This window comes from Tetrahymena thermophila (genome assembly GCF_000189635.1).
Source record: "Tetrahymena thermophila SB210 genomic scaffold scf_8254691, whole genome shotgun sequence".
Lineage (NCBI taxonomy): Eukaryota > Ciliophora > Oligohymenophorea > Hymenostomatida > Tetrahymenidae > Tetrahymena > Tetrahymena thermophila.
In genome coordinates, this window is record NW_002476457.1 from 365550 (window position 1) to 390916 (window position 25367).

Genomic DNA, 25367 nt, shown 5'->3' on the forward strand with positions numbered 1-25367 from the left:
TTAGTTAGTTAATTAGTTTTTAATTGATTCCTATTATTCTTTTAACAAATATAAAAGAATCAAAATGAATTCTACATTAAAAAAATAATTATTTTAATAAAAATCGATCGATTTAAGCAGAAAGATGCAAAATGAAAAATAAAAAATAAACAGTAAAATAATAGTTAAAATGAGTAGATGTATATTTTAATAAAAATATAAATAATGTTTTTAGTTACTATAACAGTAAATAAGAAAGCAAATAAGCAAGCAAGCATATCAATCAATAAATAACTAAATGTTTTAGCAAAGAAATATATAACTTTAATACATATAAAAAAACATACAAAGGTATTAAAAATTAAATCAATAAATCTGAGATATTAATCAATCAATCAATTAATTAATTAATTAAAATATACTCTATTAAAATAATTTGTGTATTTATTAATTTATTTAGCTTATCTATAATTTTTATAACTATTTGAGTAAAAATACCTCATTTATAAATGAATAACTCTGACCTTAGGACTACCATTAAGAACTAGGAAATATTAAATGCACTAAAACTTGATTCAGCTAATTTAAAAAAAATGACAGCCCATAATTTTATTGTAGGTAATTAATCAATTAGCAATTCAATATTACATTAAAATTGGCGGAGTAAAAGGATAGATAGCAAATAATTAAACATAAGAAGAAGTTTGACTTGTTAGCCTTCATATTAATAGAATTAACTCCTTTTTATATCATTCAAAATTGGAATATGCATTGAATAACTACTAACATTTTTTTTAATTAGATTCTGAATCAGGACCTTATAAAACAATTCAAGAAGCAATAGATGCAGCTGAACCAGGTAGCACGATTAAAATTGCTCCTGGCCTCTATAATGATAATATTTATATAAAGTAATTGAAAGAATACTTTATTTAGCAAAGTTAAAAGGGGATAATAAAATGTTTATTTGTTATAAAAAAGCAAACCTGATCTTACCCTAGAACCTAAAGAAAAGGTTGGTGATATCATTTTAGTTGTTTAAAATAAACCCGCTATTAGGGTAAATTTATAGCCTGGACAGTCTTGCAAGATATCATCAATGAAATTAAGTCATAGTGGCACAAACGAAAATATGTAATAAATTTATTACTCGCATTAATTTTAAAATAATAGAAAGGCTTTATGAAGTAAAGACCTAAAATAAAATGGAAAATATTTAATTGCAACTTTGTTTAAAAATTAATTAGAGAAGAAATAGAAAAGTTGATGTAAGAAAAAGAGTTTACATTAAATTTGTTTGGAGGTGGTAAGGTGTTAGATGGCATCTCACAGTATAGTGAATGTGAACCTGATTTAGAACTAGTAAATAAATTTCCCATAGAACCCGATATGAATTGTATTCTATATGTAGAAGGAGGAGAGTTAGTCATGGAAAAATGCTTGTTATCACTCAAGTACATAAAAAGATAATAAATACATTAGAATAATCTAACATAATATAATTCATTTAAAAAAATAGCTTTATTATAAGTAATAATCGTAATATACTTCCTGCAGTTATTGTAACAGAAAATGGCAAAATAGACTTTTCCCAAGTAGAAATAAAGGGTAATATAAATCATGAGACAATAGGTAAATAAATAGGATTAAAAATAGATATGAAGCTAGAATAATTAATAATTAAAATATAATTATAAAATAGGTGTTATTTTAAGAAAAGGTAATGCAAAAATAGATAAATCTAAAATATATGGGCATTTGTTTGGTGGAATAGCTATATGGAGTAATAAAAATAATGTAATCAAAATAACAAATAGTAAAATATATAAAAACTCAAAAATGGGCATTCATTGTGTTGGAGAAGTAAAACACTTTATTTATTTATCTATCTATCTATTTTTATAATATTTTAAGACATAAATATTGAAATTGAAATTTTTATTTTATTTAGGATGGAGAAGTTTTAATAGAAGGAAATAAAATAGAAAATAATAACGGATCAGGCGTTAAAATTGGAATAGCCAATAAGTGTTAAATCATAAAGAATGAAATCAAATAAAATTAAATAGGAGTTGAAGTCATTTCTGGAGAGCCCTTTATATTCTCAAACAAAATAGATAAAAATTACACAGATGGCATTCTTACTAACACTTTCCATAATATAAGGTTAGCTATTAATTAATCTATCTACCTCAAATCCAAAATTATTTATTTATTTATTAAAAAAATAAAACTTATTCAAAATTTATTTTTCAATAAAAATATCTTTTGAAATAATTTTAATTAGCTTCAAGAATAAAGAATGAGTTTTTATATTGAATAAAATTGTTTTTAAATTCTAATTTTAAATAAATTTTAATAAAATATTTCGATTTAAAAATTTTATTAATAAATAATTATTTTCATAATAGATGTGATGCAATAATAAAAAATAATTTAAGTATTTGCAGGAATAGTGATAATGGCATTCATTGCAAAGGACTTAATAATTATACAAAAATAGAACTGAACTCTTTTATTGCTTATAATAAAAAAGCTGGCATTAAAATAGATGAAGAGGCTACAGTTTCAATTTTTAAAAATAAGGTCTAAAAAAATTTTACTTAAGTAAAAATAATTAGTTTTATAAAATAAGTATTCAAAAGTAAATAATTACTTAGGGAATTTTATTAGTAGAATCAAGTAGTGCAGTCATAGAATAAAATGAAATAAAGGAAAATATAAAAGCAAATATTGCCATGGGAGGTATTAATGCAATCAACACTTGCATCTTGAAAAATATTATTTCTGGAGGAAGATGTGAAGGGATTTTTATTATAGAGAGTGGTAATTGCTGGATAAAAGAAAATAATATATCAGACAATAATGATGGAATTGTTTGCATAACCTCATTGCCCGAAATATCTTTTAACGATATTTCTAAAAATAAAAGCAATGGTATTCTTTCAATTCAATTATTTTATCAAATTATAGATCTTATAATTTCTTGATTAAAAGGTATAATGGTAATGAAAGATAGTAGGCCTAATATAGTTTCTAATATAATAACTGATAATGATGGTATAGGATTATTTATTAGAGATAAAAGCTGGGGTAAAATAAAAGATAACACAGTAAAATAAATTTTGTACCAAAATATAAATTTAAAAACTTATTTATTAATTTAAACAGATTAAAAGTAATGAAATAGAGCTTGTTTTAGAAAGGAAAAATGAATTTTAATAAAGTATCTTATCAGATAACTCTGTAACAGGAGATATACGTTTACCGTAAGGTGTTTCTTGCAATATTTTTTGATTAATTAAAAATTTATTAGTTGATAAATAATATCATTAAATACCTAGTTTATTCATACAATATATTTTTAATTTTAATAAATGTTAATAAATTTGTAATAAAAAAAATACTAAATAAGCTTTTATTTAAAATTATTCTCTTTTGCATCAAACTAAAATTTTATTTATTATTTTCGACTAATGAATAATTCATTATCTTTCAAATAAGAAAGATTTTTTTATATAAGAAAGATTTTAAATGACATACAACTCCAAAAAGATAAAATAAATCTTTATTAACCTAAATAAATTTGTTTTTATTTAATAGAAACAAAACAAATCTCCTAATCATGAATAAATTATCATCAATCTTGTAAAAATTGAAAAAAAACATATATTTATTTTAAATTAGTAAAATAAATTATTAAATATTGCAAAAATTTATTTAAAAAACTTACTTTTGAAACTGAACAATAAAATAAAATCAAATACAACATATTTTTATTATACATTTTAATCTTAAAATTTCTTTGGAATCTATTTTAATATGATCTTATTTATGTATTGATTAGTAAAATTTCAAAAAATATTTAATAATATCAATATTTATATCTAAAAATATATATATGTGTGTGTATTTTTAAAAAAATAAATAAAATTTAATTACACACTTTTATATCGTGTTGAATATTCTTATTGATATTTGCTTTTTTGAGTCTAATATTTTAAAATAATTTTTGATAACTAGTTAATCAGAATAGTTAAAGAGATAATAGCTTAGTTTGATAATGGAGTATAATTCTCAAGTTTTTTCACAATTATACCTTTAATAAAATTTATTCCATCTCAATTTAAATATTTAGTTAAATTTATATATTCATTCTTTTTCTAACTTCAAAAAGGCAGCTAATAATATAATGGCCAAGATATTGACCCACTTACAGATTCTAGATGTAATGATATTGCTTAAAAGAAACAGGAAGAACAAAATAGATTGGACAAGTTTAAAAAAAGATAATAAATTTACTAGTTAGACTTAAGAAAATGTTTGAATAATTCTAAAAAAAGAAGTATTTTTATTTGATTAATTAAGGAAATTTAATCCTTTGTTTAGATAATTTAGAGCTTATTTAAAATTTTTAGATGATAAGATAAAGCATGGGTTGTATAGGAATGTGTTGGCAAATTAAAAAATAAGGCATGAGTAAAATAATTACTTTGGAAAGAAAATAGGCATAGCTTAATCGAGAAAAAATGAAAGAAATAAAAGGCAACGGAGTTAAAAAAGAACTTGATATTTTATGCAGTAACATCTACAAAAAATTCTTAAAGATATAATATATGAGTTGATACAAATAGTAACTATAAAAACAAGTAGCTTTTATTAGAATTGTAATTAAAGTATTAAAATTTATTGAATATTTAATTTTTTCATTTACAAGCAATATATATTTCTGTTTCTGGTAAACTCAGAAAATACAAAGAAAGTCCTTCCTCATATTAGACTATGTTTATTTACTTTATGAAAATTAAACAGCTATGAGTTCCTCATATATCACTTTATTCTCTGTAAATGAAAATATAAGTATGTATTCAAGAAGAATAAGTTGTTTCTAAAATCACATTGACATAAAGTGAAATTAAATAAAATACCTATAAATAAAAAATTTATTAGTATAAATTAGAAATTAAGCAATAAATAATTCTGCATTTATTTTTAAATAAAATAAAATTAAGTAAATATGTTGATATTTTAATATTAAAATCTTAATTTAGCTTTAATAAATCATTTATTTTAGCAAATTTCTTCATTAGTTTCATTAAAAATATAATTTTTACTTAATTTTTTTTAAGTAGAGATTTATTTTTGAGATAATTAATTCCTCTGTTTAGAAATTATCATAATAATTAATTTAATATAGCTAGTTTAATTTAAAAATATTTTTTTTTTTCATTTAAGATTTTTCTTTTTGTATTTAAATGCATTTCTTATAAAATTTTTAGCGATTTAAAAGTTTCTACTTCAATTCTAAAAATAAGTAAAAAACATAAATTCATAAAAAAAGGTTTATTTCATCTAAAATAAATATATTTTGAGTAATATATTTCTGTCATATTATTATTTGTAAATTTAAGAATATCTTTTTACTTATTTCAATTCATGAGGTAACAAACTATCATAGTAGTTATATCTTTTAAAAATCCTAAAGCTTAAAAAAACAATTCATTAATTCTAATTATGTATTAGCTAATAAATCGATTCATCATTTTATGATTATTAAGCACAATATACCTACTATAGCTTCTTATTTACTAATTTAAAATTCAAGTATAGAATTTTGCCCAGATTTACATGATATTTTGGTAAATATATTTATAAAATTCTACGCTTTTTGATCATATTTTATAAGTTTTATGTTGAATTAATAAAGTTTATTTCAATTGAAAATTAAATAAATTAAGGTCACTTTAGAAAAGAATAAAATAATAAAAAAAATATTATTAACTAATTTGTAAGGATAAATAGATATAACATTTATTTAGCATAATGTTTTTTGTAGTTTTATTTGATCAGTTTAATGAAATAAATAAAAATTATTTTCCTTCTTCGTTAAAAAAAAAATTTTTTTGGATAAAGTGAATTTAAAATTATAAGAAACACATTTATAAATAATAATAATAATAATTTATATCAAAGTATTTTATTTGTGTGATGGATGTATGTATTAACAAGTTTTGAATAATTTTATTTTCTTTTCATGGTATATCTTAGTAAATTAAAATAACATTAAAATATGAGAAGAAGAATGAATTCTAAGTATCCAAAGTGTTAAAATTATAATTTTAAAATGAAAGCATGACAAGCAAATATCCTATTAATTTAAAAATCTTATTAAATAGCCATGAAAGTATATTGAATTAAAAATAATACAAAAAAAGTGAAAGAAAATAATAATTATCTCTGATAGAGAAGAAAGAAAATCATCTTAGTGTTTATTCAGAAAATATGAAAAGATAAATCAAGTCTAAATATTCTAATTCATCCTCATTCATTAATTACCTATTCTCATGGAATTTTGTAAAGTGATTTAGTTAAGGAGGAAAAAAAAAGCTTATAAATAATAGAAAAGTGTTTTATTTATATAATAAATAATTAGATAAACACCTCATATTAATTTGATTAAAAATAATAAAAGGAAAACAAAAAGAAATTTAAAAAATAAAGCAAGCCACCCTTGTTCATACATACCCTCTTAAATTATGGGTACTTTTCTTATCATGAATTTATTTTAGTATTTTTATTTATTTACCAAATAATTGTAGAATACTCAGACTACGATAGCCAAGTTGCCCTAAATAATGCTTCCTAATTCAATTAAAAGATAGAGGAATAGCATAAGAAACAATGTGAAATATAGCTTAATGCTTAGAAAAAAGAAGTAGAAGATAAAATAAGCAAAGTGTTATCTGAACTTGGAAATATGTCTAAAAACTCAAAAGAAGCTTTAGGTTTATTTTAGCAACTTTCCCAATTATCTCCTTTGTTAACAGAAATTGGTGCTTAAGTAAAATGCGTTGGTGATGAATTATTTTATAAACTATATATGCAATACAGAAATGTTTTTAAAGAGTTCTAAGAAAATGTCAATGAATGCAATGTTATTAGTTAGCAAAGTCTTTAAGGACACTCAGACCCTTAAAAAATGAAGCAAATCAGGGAGAGTATTATAAAGATAGCTAATAAGCTTTCAAATATTAACAAAAACGTATATTAATAATCTCAGAGATATGTTATTTGGGTAGATTTTAATGATAGCAAAGATAATAAGTAAACTTTAATTCATATCCAAAAATTATATGAAACTTCGTTAGTTGTTAAGTTTTATACAGATGTTAATAAATTTAAGTAAGATTACTCTAGCTATAAGGGATAGCCCATCTTCCTTATTTTAAGTGGATAAGTTGCAAATGATTATGCTTCTTCTGATGGTAGATTATTCAGTTGGATTAAAAATGAGTGGTTGCAGAAAAAAGAAGATAACAGAATCAGAGGTATTATTATCTACACAAGCGATTAAGGTGTAAAGTTCTTGAAAAATAAGTTTGAATCAGATGAATCTAAATTAGTTAAAAGAGTCACAGCAAATACAAATGAAATGCTTGAAGTTTTAAGCGGATTAATAACTCCAAGTAAATTCTGTCGTGTTATAGGAATAGAAGAGTTTTCAGCCCTCTTTCAAAATAATCTGAAAAACAAACTTACGAGAATGCACATAACTCCACCAACAAATCCTCTTTCTTATTATAGTCCATAAAATTTTGACTATTCAAAAATGTTTAATGAAGCATACAATACGATCAAAAAATATAAAATTAATTTCTAACCTGATGCTATGAAATTTGATGAGGTTTTAGATGAAATTAAAAAAATATATAGTAAATATCCAAACAATGAACAGAAAATTGCTTAATAAATGATTTATCTATACTCCTTAGAAAAGATTCCTTTTTATAAACTTATAAATACTACTTTAAATACTTTAAATGAAGCCCTTATACTTGTAATGATGCCTCTAATTGAGCTATTTTAAACAGCGATCTTTAAATTCGATGATAGTTCTTTTCCAGAATCAATTTAAAAAGGATAACCTAAAAAAATGTATAGAGGCTCTTCAATTCCTGATGAAAATTATGATTAATTAATTAAACCTAACGAATTAATATGCTTACCTTCTTTCTCTTCATTTACAGAAGATATTGAAATTGCCAAGAGATTTTTAAAATTGAATAATTTTAGTGGCACTAAAGAGTGCATATTTGTGTATGAACATAAAATGGGTAGTGCTTAGTTTGATATTAGACCTAAATATGTAAGTCCAGAATCATTTTTTAAATAAGAGAAGGAATATATAACATATCCTTGTGTAGCATACAAAATATAATCTATCTAATAAAAAGAAACCTATCCTGGATCTATGGAGAAAGGAGAATTCTATAATGAAATCACTCTTATCTTAAATTGACATTAACAACATTAACTAAAAAATTATCTTTAAGTTAAAAAGCATTAGTATATATAAATTATGCATATATTTAAAGTTTATATAAACTTTCTATTTCATTTCTTTTTTTATTGATAAACTCAAACAATTTAAGCTTAATTAATTAATTAATTAATTAATATTTTTTTCATAAATTCATTTCCTCCCTCATATTCAAAAATTAGGCTTTCTTCAAACTTCTTTGAAAAGTATTTAAAGCCTTTTAAGGATTTTTTTGTTTAAAATTTGAAACAAAAAAGAAAAATCTATCTGAATTACATAATATATTTTTAAATTTTTTTTGCATTATAAATACTTAAATGACTTGATTGTATTTTATTTTATTTTACCAATTATTTTTTTTGAACAATTTTTCGTCATTCATAGATTTGAAAATTATTTAAAATTTACATAAAATTTAACCAATAAGTAAGTATGGTTAAGCAAGATAAATGTAGAGATAATAAGAATATTAAAAATTTAACTCTAAAAATAGATTCAACTTTAAAAAAAATATTTGGAATTGTTAAATAAAGATGAGTTAAATATTTATTTATTTATTATGAAATTTTTTTATTTTTTTGCAATTTATTTTATTACTTGTTTCTTTGTTTAAACAATTTAATTCATTTTTTAGATGGATATAAAAAAATATCAAATATTTGGCTAATAATAAAATAATTGTTTATTTAAAAAGGGAATTGCTTAAATTAAATTTTTATGAATTGTTTAAATTTAAAACTTACTTTACAAATAAATTTGAAATTGTAAAATATTCAAAAAAACTTAATTTTAATTAATAGAGAATTGTTTAATATTTTAATTAAAATATCGTTTATAAATTTCACAATGATTAAAGCATCAAAAGTATTTTAAAATATATAATTAAATACATATTTATAAGGCGAATATTAAATTACAAAAGTTATATTTATTTTATTTTATCATTCAAAATATGTTTTAAATTTATTTAAAAACTAGTCATAACATCCAACTAATTAACTCACTGCTCAAGCAAATCTATTTTGATGAGGAACCATGTTTGTATTATCATAATAATTATATCCAGGCTACTACTATGGCTATGCTCCAAACATGTTATTTTAAAAAGGTACTTAGTTTGGATATTGATATCCTGTGAGAGCATTGATTTATTACTATTACTACTAATAAGCTTAATGAGGAGAATAATTTTAATTTACTTGTGAATATGGAGGAATAGCTCCAACTACATTAACTGTTTATTATATTAAACTTATTAAAAAAAATAAATTTTAAATAATTTACATGGCTGAGTATTTACTCCTCCTAACATTGGATTAGCTACTTGAGGTAAATGATCATGCTAAGGTTATTGATATTAATTTACAGCTCCATATTAATTTCCTTGAGGAATTCCTAACAATTAGGTAGGTATAAATCCTGTATTTTAGGAATACATTTAAGGATTTTGTTAAACATATCCAGAAGTGTTGTTGCTATTTTAAGCTGGCTAATAAAATTGCGATTAAGGGAAGACAGATTTTAAATACTATTTATTTTCTGGATTTTCATAAATCATCTATTATTTTAACTATTATGCTTTTCCAGCATCCCTTTCTAATTTTAATAAAAGATACATTTAAAAAAAATCAATTTTATTTTTTATTTACATTTCAATTCTTAAAAGAAGGATTTAATTGCTTTTTCTTTTGTTATAGGATTGCAGCGATCGTAATCGTTTGCGAAATTATATTGCTATTTCTAATAATCTCCAGTGCGTTAAGTATCATCCAGTTCTTCTATTTTAAATATCATCTTGTTTAATTTCGAAGATGGAATTATAAAATTTAAAGCGCTTATTCCAATCGCTACTAGTTGTAAAATGAGTGACTGTTGATCATTAATTTCTAGTTTTCTCATCCATACTAAATTACCTATTGCTATACTCAGCGGAAAGTATTCAGCAAATTCTAATTTTTTATATAAAAAAAAATTTATTTTAATTAAATTTCATACTAAATTAATTAATTACCAATCATATCCTTATTTAAATCGCTTCCTAGTGAATTTGGTCTTGCACAACGATTGATTAAAACATACTATAAAAATAGAATAATTTTCAATTTATGAAATAAACAAATTTATTCTAACCTTATCTGTTAAGTAACTAAAAAATAATGTGATCATTCCCAACATAGGTAAATAAGGTGATAAAGGAGTATAAAAACCTATAATTAATAAGGTTTTTATAGCTGCAGCATATTTAATATACATCTCTACAGGACCGCCCTCAAATTGCTAGTGAGCTTCCCCTTGACTATAGTATCCATTTTTATCATTTCTAATCTATCTTCTCTTGCAAAGACGCAAGAAGTAATATGGATTAAATATATTTAAGAGTGGAGGCACAACACAATTTGATAAAGCAATAAGAGTAAAATCGTTTGTAATACCACCTTTATATAAAAAAAAATATTTAATAGGATAAGCTAATTATTTATTATTAATTTATTACTGCTTCCCCAAAATGAGTCAACATCTATGGTGAAGTTAACAACTAAAGTAATCAAAGCTGAATTACAAAATTGACCCTATTTAGACATTTATAATTTTTAAAAAGTGAATTTGATAGCAAAAGTAGCTTACAATAATTAGCTTTTCTGAAACACTGATATTTGTATCTGTTACTGTAGGTTATAGTTCAATGCTATTTATTATAATTAATTAATTTTAATTAATATTTGTTTAAATTTAACAAATATATTACAAAGACAATAACTTTAAGATGATAACCAACATTGAGTTAATGATAACAATTGCTAAAGATGAAAATAGTGAGAGTAAAATGAGCTGAGCTTTAACGAAAGTATCATTAGTATTTCTTTTATTGTCTTAGTTGACATTATACTAAATAAATTTGTTTAATTTTATAAAATTAATTGAAATATCGATTAATTTTTTTCTTAAAATAAATAAATTTACTTGCCATTTATTTATCAAGTATATCAATACAAAGCAGAAACATAGAATTATTAAAGTACAAATCCACGTGAAAAGTCTTCTGCTGAACTATTAAAAGCTTGAAGCACTGCAATTCTCCCAGTTTATATCAGTTGGTTCAGGTGCTCTATGAACATTGATTATATATGTTTTACCTTCACGAGAAACATTAAAAATTTCATAAATTTCACTTCCAAAGCACACTTTAACTCTAAGCCAAAATCTTTGTAAAAAAGAAATATGTTGACTTTCAGTAACATAATCCATCACTAATTTTATAAAAAAACAATATTTAAATAAAATTATAATTGTTATGAATTTAAAATCCTTGTTAAAAAATTCTTTAAAAAAGCACTTAATATACTGTAAATGATTGCTAATGATCCCTTGTTTTTTAGGTCCTTTTTTGAGGACCATTAAAAAAATAATTTTATTTATGTGTGTTCAATTTAGGGGAGTAGTGGGTGAAAATATAAGGATATTTACAATAATAGAAATTTAAATTCATCTTGATAAAAAGATTGAAATTATTGATGAAAATTAAACTTAAGTAAATTTGCAATTCTTTCAGTTAAATTTTTAATTAAAAGAAATAATTGCCTTTTCTGTTATTGAAAGTGATAAAAGCGTGTGGAGTAGTTTTATTGTAATTTCCATCAAAAACTTCTTTTTCTAAAGCAGAAATTTAATCTTCAATTTCTCTCCTTTTAGCCTTTAGCTCCTCAGTAGCTGGTTATTCTTATTTTTATTAAAATTAATAAATACTAAAGAAAAAGTAAATTTGATAATTAGATTTTACTTGGGGGATATTTTTTATTAATTTTATAATAATATTCATTTTTTCTTATTTATAGATTAATTTTGTTTTTCTCGCTACTCTTTTGTAAATAATCTTTAACATCATAAGCTATGCTGACTTTTTCAATTACAAACTGACCTATAGAATCTTTAGTTTGCTAAGACTAGTTATCCCACCAATCATTTAAAAGTTTTCTAATGTCAGGCTCTTGGAAATTTGGAGGTAACCCAGATAATTAAACAGTGAAATCACTAGGACTGATTAAATCAAAGTCTAAGTAATCTTCAACTGCTCTCATTTATCTTCTGTACAAATGTAATGCTATCACAAGCACTACTACTGAAACCAAGTTAACCCAGTTTTAATGTCTAACTGCATCCTTATCGTCCATCTATTTTTTTAATTCAAAAAGAAATAAATGAATGAATGAAAACTAAAATTTATTGAGCTTCTTAACAATAAATCTTAAAAATTAAATTCGAGAAAATCTTATTTTCCAATTTCTAACTTCTACAACTTATAAGATAAAAAATATTGTTTTTGTTTTCTTAATTATTTGTCAATCTATTTTTCTACGTTTATTATTTTTTAATTCAAATTTCCTTATTAAGCAATCCTCATAAAAACTTGATTATTCGCTTAAACAAATTTTTATGATCATTTGTAGAAAGAAAGCAGTAGAAATCAATAAATCAATTAAACAATTAATCATTTTTCATGAATATGAAGATGAAAAAACTATTTATTTAACTCAAATTAATTTTAATAAAAAAATAATTCTATCAAATTTATACCCTGTTAACTAAAGAATATTCATTGAACAAATTTTTAAAGCATGCTCCTGGTGGGAGAGTAAAACCTTTTATAGGAACAAAGCAGTAACTACCTAAGTGATTAAGAATCATTCCATAAATAGTGTAGATCAAAGCAGTTATAGTTAGAAATATTAAAGAAGCTTTTATAAAGCCAAAATAAAGAGGTATACCAGGCCCTAAAAATGATAGCTCTTCATTATCACAAAACATACTTATCTCTTGGTTATCAACTGGATAACCACAGCATTAACAAAATTCTTTACAATCTTAAACAGGCTTAGCTACTTTTTTAGCTTTCTTTTTACAAAATGTAAAAACAAATAAATACAATGTATTCAATCTAAAGTAAAAGTGATAAGTAAATAATTACTCCATGCTTTTCTGCTAGACTAATATCTACAGGAACCTTATCTAAAAATTTAACTTCTGAGTCAATTTAGCTGACATTATTTCTCTAAGTATTTGCCATCATGTTATTGCTATCTAATTTTTTTTCATCATTTAAAGTATTTTGCAACTCAATATTAAGATCATTTCTATTTATTATTAATTTTAGTTGTTGAAAAAGCATTAATGATTCCGAAAACAACTTACCCTTAAATTGGGTTTGCCATTTATGTCTTTTCTATTTTTTTATTAACTTTTAATTGTTTGTTTGTTTGCTTGATTGATTGATTTTTACCTTTCTAAACTTTTAATTTATGATAATAAAACAAATTTAATAAATAATATTTAAACTAGTAAGAGTTAGTTATTTATTCCTAACCAAAATTTTGATTTCATATTAGACGAGTTTAGTCAAGTAATATTCGTTCGTTCTACTTTGAGAGTCAATTTTTATAATATAAAGTTATAATTACTCATTTTCTTATTGTATTTACAAATATTCAAAGCAAATAAGCAAACAAATAAACAAATAAAATACTGAAAAATAATATAAATATTAAATTACTGTAGAGCTTTAAGCAGTTAGTTAAAAAGGATAATTCTTTTATTTAAATATCTTGCTAATATTAAATCTAATCCATGCATTAATTGTGGTTAAAATTTAATTTTCTGTTAAAAATTTAGAACTAAAATAACTTTGTCTACGAAAACTTTAAAATATTAATAATTTTTATAAATGAGTTAGGTTCTATAACTCTTTAACAATAGTGATTGAAATTTAATGTCTATCACAGTAAATTTTATAATTTTTAGTTTTTAAATAATATACCAAAACAGAAATATTTATTTAATAATTAATACCTATTTTTAGATATATTTCTAAGGTAAAATTTTTTGAAATTAAAAAATAATAAATTGTTATTAAGATTTTTAAAAAGATTTTTAATACCATTTAAACAAAAGAGATAGTTAAAAAGGAGCAAAAGGTAATATAAGAGCAAAATGAATATGCGGCAAGATATAATATTTAAAATTTTCTCGTTATTGGTTTTATAAAGCAAATATCATAGAAAATTAAACATTTTTTTTAGATCTAATTTAGAAACAGATAAATTTGCTTAAGAAGTTAAAGGTTCTTTTGATTTTTCTAGATGCTTTTTGTAAATTGTGAATTCATGTTTATGGGATTTATTCTGCATATAAAGAGTGGTAGTTAAATAAAGAAGTACAGCAATAAGAATATATGGGAGAGAAATTAATGCTATGAATTAGTTAATGAACTTTATGTCATATAAATAGCTTAGCCCTTAATAAAACAAACTTTCTTATATTTTAATGTCAGAATTCTACTAATCACTGTTTCCAATAATAAAATTTTGAATGATTGAAACAGATACAGATGTAAAGATGACTTGATTTATCATTTATTTAAATTCTCTGTTTGTTAAAAAGCTTAAGCAACCTGAAGGATCTATATATTTATTTACCTGATAAAGAGATATCATAAGAAAGAAGTTTAATATACAACCTAGAGGAAGAAGTAGAGGATAAGTGAAAATACAATTCAAAATAGAGCTGTTCATCATAGATATGAATAGTAAATGGCTAAGATAATATGCAGATTTAATAATTAAAGGTGAATTTTTCTTCTGGCTTGGATCATTTAAAGATAAAAGTTTGAATTATTTGTTATTGTAAAAGCTAATCTTTTATTAATCTTCCGAAGAAGTATTGATTTTTGAAGGAGAATAATGAGTTTCAGGAGTTACTTAAGAATTTTTTATTTTATTTTTTTCTACTTCGTCTTTTGAAGCATTGCTCACCTCTTTAGCTTCTTTATCTTCCTGTTAGGTCTGTTTTTTTTATTCTTCGTTTATGTTAGTATTTGCAGTATCAAAAATTTTATTGCTAGCTTACAATCTTTATTTTAAGTTAGAAAACTTTTCTTAGTTTGTTAATGTTAAGCACTTGACTATTAAATATAAAAAGAATAACACTGATAGTGCTATAACAAACCCAATTTGAGATAAAATCTAATTTGCAACTGGAGTTTGTTATTATATTCTATTGAGAAAACTAAAATTTATGCTGCTATTAAACACTGAAATATATCTGTACTAGAATAAAAAATATATCAAAAATGTATTAAAGTACATAACCTGCATCATAAACTTTTCAGCATTAGAAAATGTTATTTTGGTAACATAGACATATGTTTATTTAATTATCAAATGATTTATTTCAACCAAAATCACAAGTAGAACTCCAATAATTATATGAGCTAAAAGGCTGCATTCAGATATATAATTAAAATCTTAGAGTTAGTCAATTAGTCTTTGATCATATAACAGGAAGAAAAGAGCTCCTAAATCAAAAGCAACTAGAAAAATTTCAACTAAAAGTATAAATGCCAAGGTTTCATACGGATAATGACCCTCAAAATGGTCATTTTCTTCTATTATTTTATCATAAACTTTATACTTTTTAAACAAGTAACTGATTCTATTTTTACAAAAAGTATTCCATTTTATTGAGTTGAAAATCAACTTTGTAGCTTATTTTTCAACAAATAAGGAGGAATAGACAAATTCTCCTTTAAAAAATACTTGAATTGTCAATAAAGTTAAGAGTATTAATCCAATATAAGAAGTAAAAATACTTTGAGAAGTTAGAAATTCAGAGTTATCTTTGTAATTATTACTTGAATATGTAAATGGCCACTTAATTTAATAAGCTATATCTACACTAGCAAAGCTGTAAAAAAAAAATAGAGTTCCAATTAAAGTAGTATTTGAAAAAAGACGAAAATATTTTAAAATAGCTGAATAAAAATGTATCAATGTCTTATCAAGAGTTTCTAGTTCGATTAAATTCAAACAAATAAAATCAACAATCAAATTATAGAAAAAATAGAAAATCCTCTAATTTTTCTTTCTTTCATTGTGCTGCTTGCTTAAAAATTAATGAAATCTCTCCACTTTTTAAAGAGAAACTGATGAAAGACGCTTGATATAATTATCTTTTTCATAGGCTTTCTTCAAACTAGCAAATTATATTGAACCAGAATCTCTCTTTCCCTTTTTTTATTGTTTATTTATTTAAACCTAATTAGCATGTTACTGGCCGAAAAAACTACTGTTAGCACCTAACGCAAAATCTTATCTTTTTCTTAACAAGAGAGATGCTTGAATCTATCTATCAAGAGGATTGAAATTTAAAGAACCTCTATCAGCGATATCAGTGAGTGACTTTGAATTCTGCTTTTTAAGCCTTTATATTTTATTTCTTTTTTTTAATATTGATTTTAGCAAACCTTCTTCTTCCTAATACTTCTACTTAGCTTAATTAAATGCTGTTTATTAAATTAATTAGAATTCCTACAAGAAATCAGCATCAGTTTCTATAACATCAAAGAAATGATAATTGTCTTCTTCAGCAAACATTATTTTTTTTTCTTTTCTTAATTAGTCTTTTGGAGATCCATCTTCATTATCAATTTCAGGATTTTATAGCCTGAAACCTATTGAAGGTTTCTTTGTTGAACTTCTAATTTTTATCTGCTCAGAAATCTACTAATTGGAATATTCATGTATCGAAGAGTCTTAACCAAAAGTGCTAAATTGGTTGGCTTGATCACTATTTCCATTTTTAAATTTACTAGAGTTTAATTTGTGTTCTATGTCCGAATCCTTTTTAAACTCACCAAGAATTTTTAGAGCAGAATTTTACTTAGTACTATCTTAGCTATTATCTCTTCTTTGCCTTCGTTTTATGGATATTTCACTATTAACAGCATTCTAATTTCCTTAAGGCGTATTAATAGATTTTACAGATTACCTCTCTTCATAAGAAGGCTATCTCTAAGACAAGACTTAACTACTTTGATCTTCGTCTTAAATTTTACTATTAATCCCATTCATTTAATTAAATAATTGTTGCTTTTTATTTTTATACTATTAATTCCTTGCATTAAATTCATTTGTAAAATTAATGTCATTTGGAGTTTAGCCATAATTTTATTTTAAATTATAGTCATCTATACCTAGCTCTTTGCTTTACAACTTTGATATCATCATATAGGAAGAGCTAGCGCTTTAATTCTAAGATGGGTTTTATTATAAGCTCTTGTTGTTATTGGTGTACCCACTAATCATTGAATATGAACTCCCTTTTATATAATATTACAAACTTTTCCACAATAATACTAATTAATTTAATATTTAGAAATCTAATAAAACAATCAGTCTTAATTAACTCATATAAATTAATTAACATACAATATTTACAGCCTAATCTAATTATTAATTACATGTTAAATTAATTAAAATGTAAAAAAAAAACAACTTGTCAACCAGTTTTAACCATAAAATTAATTCGATATTTGATTTGAGGATGATAAATTTTAAAATAAAGAATATGATATTTATTGAACTCTAAAATTAATCATTATGAGCACAATAAATATGTGTGTTATATTTTTAGTAAATTCTTTTGAATTTATTTGGATAGGATATTCTATATGAACAAATTATTATAATTAAATAAATCTTCTATTAATAATTAGTTATACATTTTTTCAAAAATTGATTTTTATTTTTTGTTATTTTTAATAAAAAGATTTATACTGGATAATAAGACTTTAATAAAATAGTTTCTCTTTTTTTAGACTTTATTAAAAATAATAATTTAATTAGTTTTTAAATCTTAAATAAAAAGTCTTCAAACTTTAAGAAATAAAATAATTATTTTAATTAAGTTTTTTCAATTTTTATTAATCAATTTTAATTTTTTGTTATTTTTATAGAAAGATTTACTTATATTGATTAAGGTTTTATTATTATCATCATTTCAAGAATTTATTTAAAATATTATTTAAATATAAATTTGAAGAAATCATTTAAATTAAAATTTTATCAAGCTAAAAGAAATAAAATCTAACAAAAATATTTATTTTATTTAATTTTGTTATTCTAAATGAGTAAAAATGTTTAACTGTAATGATAATCAAAATTAAAATAAAATATGTTTGTGAAAATATTGAGTACTTGATATTGTGATAGATATATAAAAAAAAAGATAGATCTCTAACTATTATTAAAAGGAAAGGAGGTTCTAATGAATAAAAAGTGATATATTACAGATTAAAATAATTCTTTGTTATGGGATATTTAATAAAACATAATATTAATATTACTTTACTAAAATTTACTAGTACTGTGGTATTTTCTCTAATTAGCCCACTAAAGAGAAGTATTAATAAATAAAAGCAAACATAATTATGATTTATATAGACAACCTAAAGACTAATATGATTTACTAATAAATAGTCTGTGTCTTGTTTTTTATTATTCTTAACTTAAAAAATGTCTTTGCTAACTAAGTCATATATAATCCACTACCTATTATTGATATAAATACTTAGCAATACGGCCGATATATATATTCTACTACAGTAATAGAAGATTATCCATAAGTTCTAGTATCTGTTTTTCTCTAAGAAAGTCTAGCCTTATTTGATTTGAGTTAAAATTGCTAATTATTTGCCATTTACAATCATACAGTTTAATAGGCAATATCGAGAGGTAGCTTCCTTTACTTCATCACTTAAGATCATTAAATGATTATTTAAAAATATATTCCCGCTTCATCATCAAACATTGATAATTATCACTAATATTTAATCAATGTAAATATTTACTAAAATACTAGTTTTGCTTTTAATAGTTTATATGTTGATAGCAACCAAAAATATTTATACATTGGCTGCTTTGGCTACTTGATTATATTGGATGTGAGCAATAAATTAAATATTTAAGAGATAGCTTTTGTAAGCGTTACTCATGATTTTACTTATTGGATTACACTAATTGAAGATCAATATGTACTTTTGAGTAATTACTATTCAAACATATTGATATTCGACATTAGCGATATTTAAAGACCTGTTCTGTTTCGTAAACTTGATCAGGTAGGAAGTGAGTCAGTGTAAACTTACTTCTTTTAGAATCAAAAAATACTTTATTCACTTTCATTTTATTATTTTTTGCAAATTACAGATTTAAGCTTGCTATTCTAAAATAAAACATAATTTTAAACGATGGATGAAAAATAATTTGTCTAAGGTATATTCAATATACAAAGCAGCTATGTGATTAATTCTATGTTTGTTTCTACAGATGAGAATTACTTGTTTCTTACAATACGCTCAAATGGATTCTTAATATATGACATTTCAAATACACAATTTAAAATGAGTCCATAGTTTTTAATCAATGTTAATTCATTTGGATTTTCTACTTTCATTCAAACTGCTGGAATAAATGATAGATATATTGTATTTTCTGAGGGAATTTCTTTGAAGATATATGAGAAAACTACTCCGAATACTTCCTAAACTGTAATAAACATTTTTAACTTAGATTAGTGTATATTGGTAAACAGCTTTAAGGAAATGTGGCCATGGAGTATTATATATATAGAAAACAAGTACTTAGTTGTAACAGCAGGATTTACAGGCTTTCAGATACATGACATGACTATTCCGTTGATGCCTCAATTAACTTTTAAAGATAAAAGAGAGAATGCTTCTTATGATTGCAGTTTATATCTCGCTAAGAGAAAAATTTTACTCATTGGCTAATCTGAAAAAGGAATAGCATTTTATAATACAACTTTAAGCTATTCTTCACCTACTTTTATACTTTCAAAAATTTACTCTGCAAACCCTGATACAGATTCTTTTGTTTCAAATTCTGACGAAAATATTTTAGCCTTTGTTGATGAAAAATCATTTGGATTTATTGATTTAACTGATATTTAAAATACTTTTGTCATTGATTCTGTGCAACTTCCTCCAACGGAATCAAGGTCACTTGAAGGTATTGCTATGGATGAAAATTTTTTATATGGTTGCTCTGCTTTGAGAAATAGAGGAGTTTATTATTTTAAATTTGATTATCCTGAAGGCGGAAAAAATACAGGGAAAAAAATATAAATTATTAACTTTGTGGAACTCTATGGTGCAGAGTCTGTCATATACGATAAAAGAAATAATGGAATTTTTTATGTGGCTGATGGTGTTTCTGGAGTTACTGTCTTAGATAGTTCTGATAAGACTAGATAAATTTAATTGGTTAGTACAAATTCTGTGTTAGGATGGGCAGGAAGAGTCTTTCAGCCTGATGGGAATTTAAATATTCTGATTGTGAGTCACCATGACAGAGGATCAATATCAGTAATGGATATTTCCAACCAGTATTAAATAATAAAAATACAAGAAATGTAATTTATTCCTTCTGGTAGTTTTGCTTCAGTAACTGATCTTTAAAACAGTTTCTTGGCTATTACTGTAACAAATGGATTTAGAATTTGCTAAACAAATTCCCCTATAAATTTACACGCTTAAATGATTCGATCTAAAGATAAACAATCATCTGAAAATCTAATTGACATCTTCAATCCATTTATATCATCCTAAAAAGTTAATAATTAAATTGTTGCCAAGATCGGTGAGAGTGTTTCTTTTACAATAGTTCCTTTATACTATTTCTAAGGCATTTAGTATAAATCTTTACTTCAATATGATTAATACTAAACCAAATAAATACCAAGTTGGATTACTTTCTAACCATTTACATAAACCATTAATATGGTTCCTTAATACACATATATTAGCTCCTATTAAGGTTTTTGCATTCTTCTTTTGGACATATATCTACAAATTTTTTCAAACTAATTTATATCTCCGCAGTTTAATATAACAAAAGAACACTCAAGTAATCTTTATGACTACTTTGTAAGCCTTTTTTAATTTATTTTTTCTTTAATATTTAATTCAATTTTTTTTTTCTTTTACTAAAATATTTTTTAACTTATAAATTTGAATGATATTTTTTTTTATCTACTAATTCATTATTTCGACAATTGAAAATTTCAAATAAAAAAAGGATTTTTTTTAATAAATAAATTTTGATAAAATAGATTCAATAAGGTATTTTGAGCTAGGATGGATTTTTGAGCAGTACTTATGACCCATTGATAAGATTTAAGATTGATTGGTAATAAATTTATACCAATAATGATGTGCCTTCAAATGATAATCTTTCTAGAATTTATGATTATGTTAAACTCACTGTAGACAGATCAACTTTTTACTATCCAATATTTATAAGAATTTTATAGTCTCTGAATTTAAACTTTACAAATGCTCAGGGGATTATTGAAACCTATTCTTCTTAAGTTATGGTATAAATAAGTTTGGTATTTGAAGATCCTTCTTAACTTAAATAGCAAAATAGACCTTAATTTATACCTTAAACATTTAATGGAATACTTTCTGATTTAAAAAACTAAAATTTACAGCTTGATTTACGAGGAATAGTTACTTCTGTAAACAACATTTTAAAAGATTAAATATACATTTATATACCCAAATATATTCAAGAGAGAGCGATGATTTAATTTTTTGTTAGAGATGAAATAAATGCAGATTTGTAAAAAACTGTATATTTATCAGAAATACCTTAATTTAAGTAAAAAGCTCCTCTTTTATCTCTATTAAGTATTCAAGAATAATATGAACAATAATATCCAGGAGGATTATTCGTAGAGTAGACATTTTCAATTAATATAAACTAGAATTCTTTCAAGTCTGAAGCATTTCTTCAGATAAAATATCAAGTAAATTTTATTATGAAGTTAAGATTTCATCTTATTTTTTAAAAAGCCTTAAAAAAATGTGCATTATTTGTGTCTTGCTTTCATAAAATAAATATCTTAATTAAAACTTTTAAATAGGTATTAATATCTGATGGAATGTGGAGGAATTTGACAAGCTCAGATTGGATTTCTTTTGAAAATAATGGATAAAATTTATATTTAACTGGTAAAGGAAGCTTATCAGACTTATAAAAATCATTTAGTTTACAAGTAATTGCAACAGATGAATTCGAAAATAATACATAAACTCTTGTTGTTACATTTTGTTAGATACCTTTAACTATAATACTACTCTATGTGGGATATTTACTAATCATAATTTTCTTTATTATATTTTTTTACTGCATTCGATAGAAAATTCACCATAGATTCTTTCCTTCTTAATTTTAAAGGAAATTAGAGAAAATTTATTACAAAAATCACTACTTTAAAAAGATATATTTGATGAAGGATTTTCATGCTATATCTACTAAACTTATTTATTTACTAAAATAAGATTATATCTAAAAAAACAAGAAAAATCTAAGCTATTTTTAACAGATAAAAAGCTAAATTTAAAAATCTCCTAAAAGAAGCAACAGTCTTTAACTTAATAATGTCAAATAATCAGAAATGCTATTTCTTTAGTAATATATAGATGACTAGGGTTTACCAAACATGAATAAAATAATTTTAGATTTAGTAAATATTTATAACTAAAATATTTCTAAATTCCAGAAATTAAATAGCTCTGAGTTTAATTAAACTAATAGTCGTTTATACTAAGCAATTAAAAGTGTATTCACGTTGAGAATTTTAGAAACAGACAAACAAACATTAGAAATTTTTTTAATTCTAAAAAAAACTCTCAAACAAAAGACTTAGAATGCTCTAAATTGGTATTAAGTAAATATTTTTTTTCTATAAGTATTATGTTAAATTTTAAATAATTACTGTAATTCTTCATATATTAATGATATTAGCTCCAAAATCTAAACTAAAGCTTTTAAATCCATTAACATAATTAATTTTTTTAAAAATTAATTGAAAACTAAATATCTTTTTATATGAGGAATTACATTGATTAGAAAATTATTTTTATCATTTAAAAGTTAGCTTAAAATTTTATTTTTAAAAATCCTTCTGTGTTATTAAGTTTGTTGAAATCCTTAATAAATAAATAAAAATAATGAAAATAGTAATTGATAGAAATACAAAGTGAGAAAGAACAGTATAAGTAACATTCATTGAAAAGCAACTTATTTTAAATTAGACAGCTAACTAAAGACTTAAAGCTCACATAAAATAATCAAAGTAAATAGTAATTGGAGGATATCACAAAGGTATAAAACCTATCACTTAATAATCAAACAAATTTAACACTAACTTAACCTTCATAATAGCTGATGCATAATAAAACACAAAGCAACTTAAATTATTTGCCTAGTAATGTTTTTTTGATGCCTGAAATAAAACTCAATGAAGAAGCGTTGATCTCTCAGATAAGTTAAATATATAAAAAATATAATGAATAAGGGCTAAAATTATTAATATAAAATGAGTCTGGATCTTTCTATAATTTTTAGCTTCTTAAAAGCGCCATATTATCTGAATTTTATGGTTTTGGACAGAATTATAAACCAAAGAGGTTCAAATCTTCACATGGGAGTGTTATTCATTTGAGCCAGAATTAAATAAAAGATATCAAAATTTTTTTAAAGGATTCTGAGTAGGACCAAAAAGAAAATGGCATTTTCTATTAAATTTGTAGTAAAATAAAATCAATTTTATTCTTCAATTACAAGAAAATAGGACAGAATTTCCATTCAGCATAAAATATAAGAAATTGGCTTAGGTATCAGATAAATGAGAATTACATAATCCTTTAAGGCGAGCCTTAGAAACTAAATGTTGGTGAATACCTAATATAAATTTTGAATTCTGACAAATATGTTACTTATCAATACTCTTTATAAGTAGTGTTAAATAAGCAAGAGGCTCACGCACCTTCATAGATAAAATAAAAATCGAAAAAGCTAAAAGAAGCAAATTAATCTAAAAATCTTTAAAAAAGTGTGGCTTATCAAAAGCAATCAATTTTTTTGCAATCATAAGAAAAAATAGAGCCACCAAATAGTGAAAATCAAATATAAGATGAGCAACAGTCAAATATTATTTTAAAAACAATTTAATTGAAGATTCCCTAAAGCAATTATTTTTCTGAAGTGAAGCTATAAAAAACAGAAGAAATAAATAATTCTTCTATATTATCTTATAATTTGAATAAAACAGTCAAAAAAGATGATGATTTAGAATCCAGCAGCTCAACATTCGAAATTTAAAAGAGATTCTCCTTTGATAAGTCTTATGTAAAATTTATTTTTTTAATTAATACCACTCAAACAAAAAACATAAAAATAGGCCTAGATAATCCCATATTTTGGTGAAAATATAAGAAAAGAAGAGTCATATAATTGAATATGATTTTATAAAATAATAATTGCGATATTTTTCTATAAAGTATATTATTTCTTTTAAATAACAATCACTATATGTTATCTATTTTTAGGATGAATTAATTAATTGAGCTATTATTAATAAATGCAAAAAAGTAAAAATTTTATGCGTCCAAAACTAATTTTATAAATTAAAATTGAATAGAATATAAAAGGAAGATTTAAATATAATGAAAATGATGTTTAATTTTTTAGTATTTTCCTAATATCTTTAAAATATCGAAAAAGACATAAACTAGCCTAAATTAATTTGCATTATTATTTGATATCATGTTGTGATATCTATAATATTTATTTGTGCTATTATATAAATTAATGAATTAATATTTTGATAATATAGTTTGTACTATTTATATAATTTAGTTAATAATACTAGCTAGTTCCTTGTAAATTATGAGTTGTAATTAATAATAATATAAATTTTATATAACAAATTTATGAGTAACGAAACTTCAATTTATTATGCATAAGCATACTCTTGCTCGAATAGATTTTAACAGGTTTCTCGCAATGATTTTAGAGCATTTATTTTTAGGTTGCTGGGTTTATTACATTTTTTAAATTCTGAGTCATTTATCAGGTAAAAAATCAATCAAATTAATAAAAATTCTATTTTTTGTAAGTCTTCTAATCTTAAAACAAAAGTTATTAATAAACATAAAAGAATGAAAAATTACAATTTTGACATTATATAAAAATTAAAAATTATAAATTTAATGGTAATTCTTCTTAGCCAGTAAGTATAATAATATTAACATTTTTAAAAAAGAAACAATACTACTTGAAAAAAAAGATTTTTATTATAAATCTGTGAAAAATTGCGAGAATTTTTTTTCTGTATAATTTTGTTTTTTTAAGTTTGAAAGTATTTTTAG

General features: G+C 22.8%; 6 protein-coding genes across 6 annotated transcripts; 4 read left to right on the forward strand and 2 right to left on the reverse strand. All coding sequences in view use genetic code 6, as the record gives it.

The window, feature by feature from the left end:
• Positions 1–488: 488 nt before the first annotated feature.
• Positions 489–3276, forward strand: TTHERM_00322800 (F-box only protein, putative; the record flags this gene model as incomplete). The annotated part of the gene is made up of 11 exons (XM_001012981.3): positions 489–597; positions 782–890; positions 961–1113; positions 1227–1433; positions 1499–1611; positions 1682–1842; positions 1931–2145; positions 2391–2586; positions 2640–2916; positions 2977–3092; positions 3151–3276. The coding sequence occupies 11 exons, from the start codon at positions 489–491 to the stop codon at positions 3274–3276; spliced, it is 1782 nt and encodes a 593-aa protein (XP_001012981.3).
• A 1136-nt stretch (positions 3277–4412) lies between these two features.
• Positions 4413–4604, forward strand: TTHERM_000322829 (hypothetical protein; the record flags this gene model as incomplete). Its single annotated transcript, XM_012796855.1, has 1 exon — positions 4413–4604. One exon carries the CDS (start codon positions 4413–4415, stop codon positions 4602–4604), a length of 192 nt encoding a protein of 63 aa, XP_012652309.1.
• Positions 4605–6323: 1719 nt separating this feature from the next.
• Positions 6324–8278, forward strand: TTHERM_00322830 (hypothetical protein; the record flags this gene model as incomplete). Its single annotated transcript, XM_001012984.3, has 2 exons — positions 6324–6519; positions 6579–8278. The coding sequence occupies 2 exons, from the start codon at positions 6324–6326 to the stop codon at positions 8276–8278; spliced, it is 1896 nt and encodes a 631-aa protein (XP_001012984.2).
• A 1028-nt stretch (positions 8279–9306) lies between these two features.
• Positions 9307–13506, reverse strand: TTHERM_000322839 (transmembrane protein, putative; the record flags this gene model as incomplete). The annotated part of the gene is made up of 14 exons (XM_012796856.1): positions 9307–9533; positions 9584–9895; positions 9949–10248; positions 10311–10377; positions 10430–10734; positions 10794–10869; positions 10925–10985; positions 11046–11185; positions 11261–11547; positions 11879–12016; positions 12078–12468; positions 12872–13189; positions 13263–13428; positions 13487–13506. 14 exons carry the CDS (start codon positions 13504–13506, stop codon positions 9307–9309), a joined length of 2808 nt encoding a protein of 935 aa, XP_012652310.1.
• Positions 13507–14343: 837 nt separating this feature from the next.
• TTHERM_00322840 (transmembrane protein, putative) lies at positions 14344–17433 on the reverse strand (the record flags this gene model as incomplete). Its single annotated transcript, XM_001012985.2, has 3 exons — positions 14344–15199; positions 15275–15343; positions 15434–17433. The coding sequence occupies 3 exons, from the start codon at positions 17431–17433 to the stop codon at positions 14344–14346; spliced, it is 2925 nt and encodes a 974-aa protein (XP_001012985.2).
• Positions 17434–18482: 1049 nt separating this feature from the next.
• TTHERM_00322850 (transmembrane protein, putative) lies at positions 18483–24733 on the forward strand. Its single transcript, XM_001012986.2, has 5 exons — positions 18483–21074; positions 21260–21958; positions 22076–22882; positions 23176–24345; positions 24398–24733. The coding sequence occupies exons 1-5, from the start codon at positions 18558–18560 to the stop codon at positions 24452–24454; spliced, it is 5250 nt and encodes a 1749-aa protein (XP_001012986.2). The 5' UTR covers positions 18483–18557; the 3' UTR covers positions 24455–24733.
• The last annotated feature ends 634 nt before the right edge of the window (positions 24734–25367 follow it).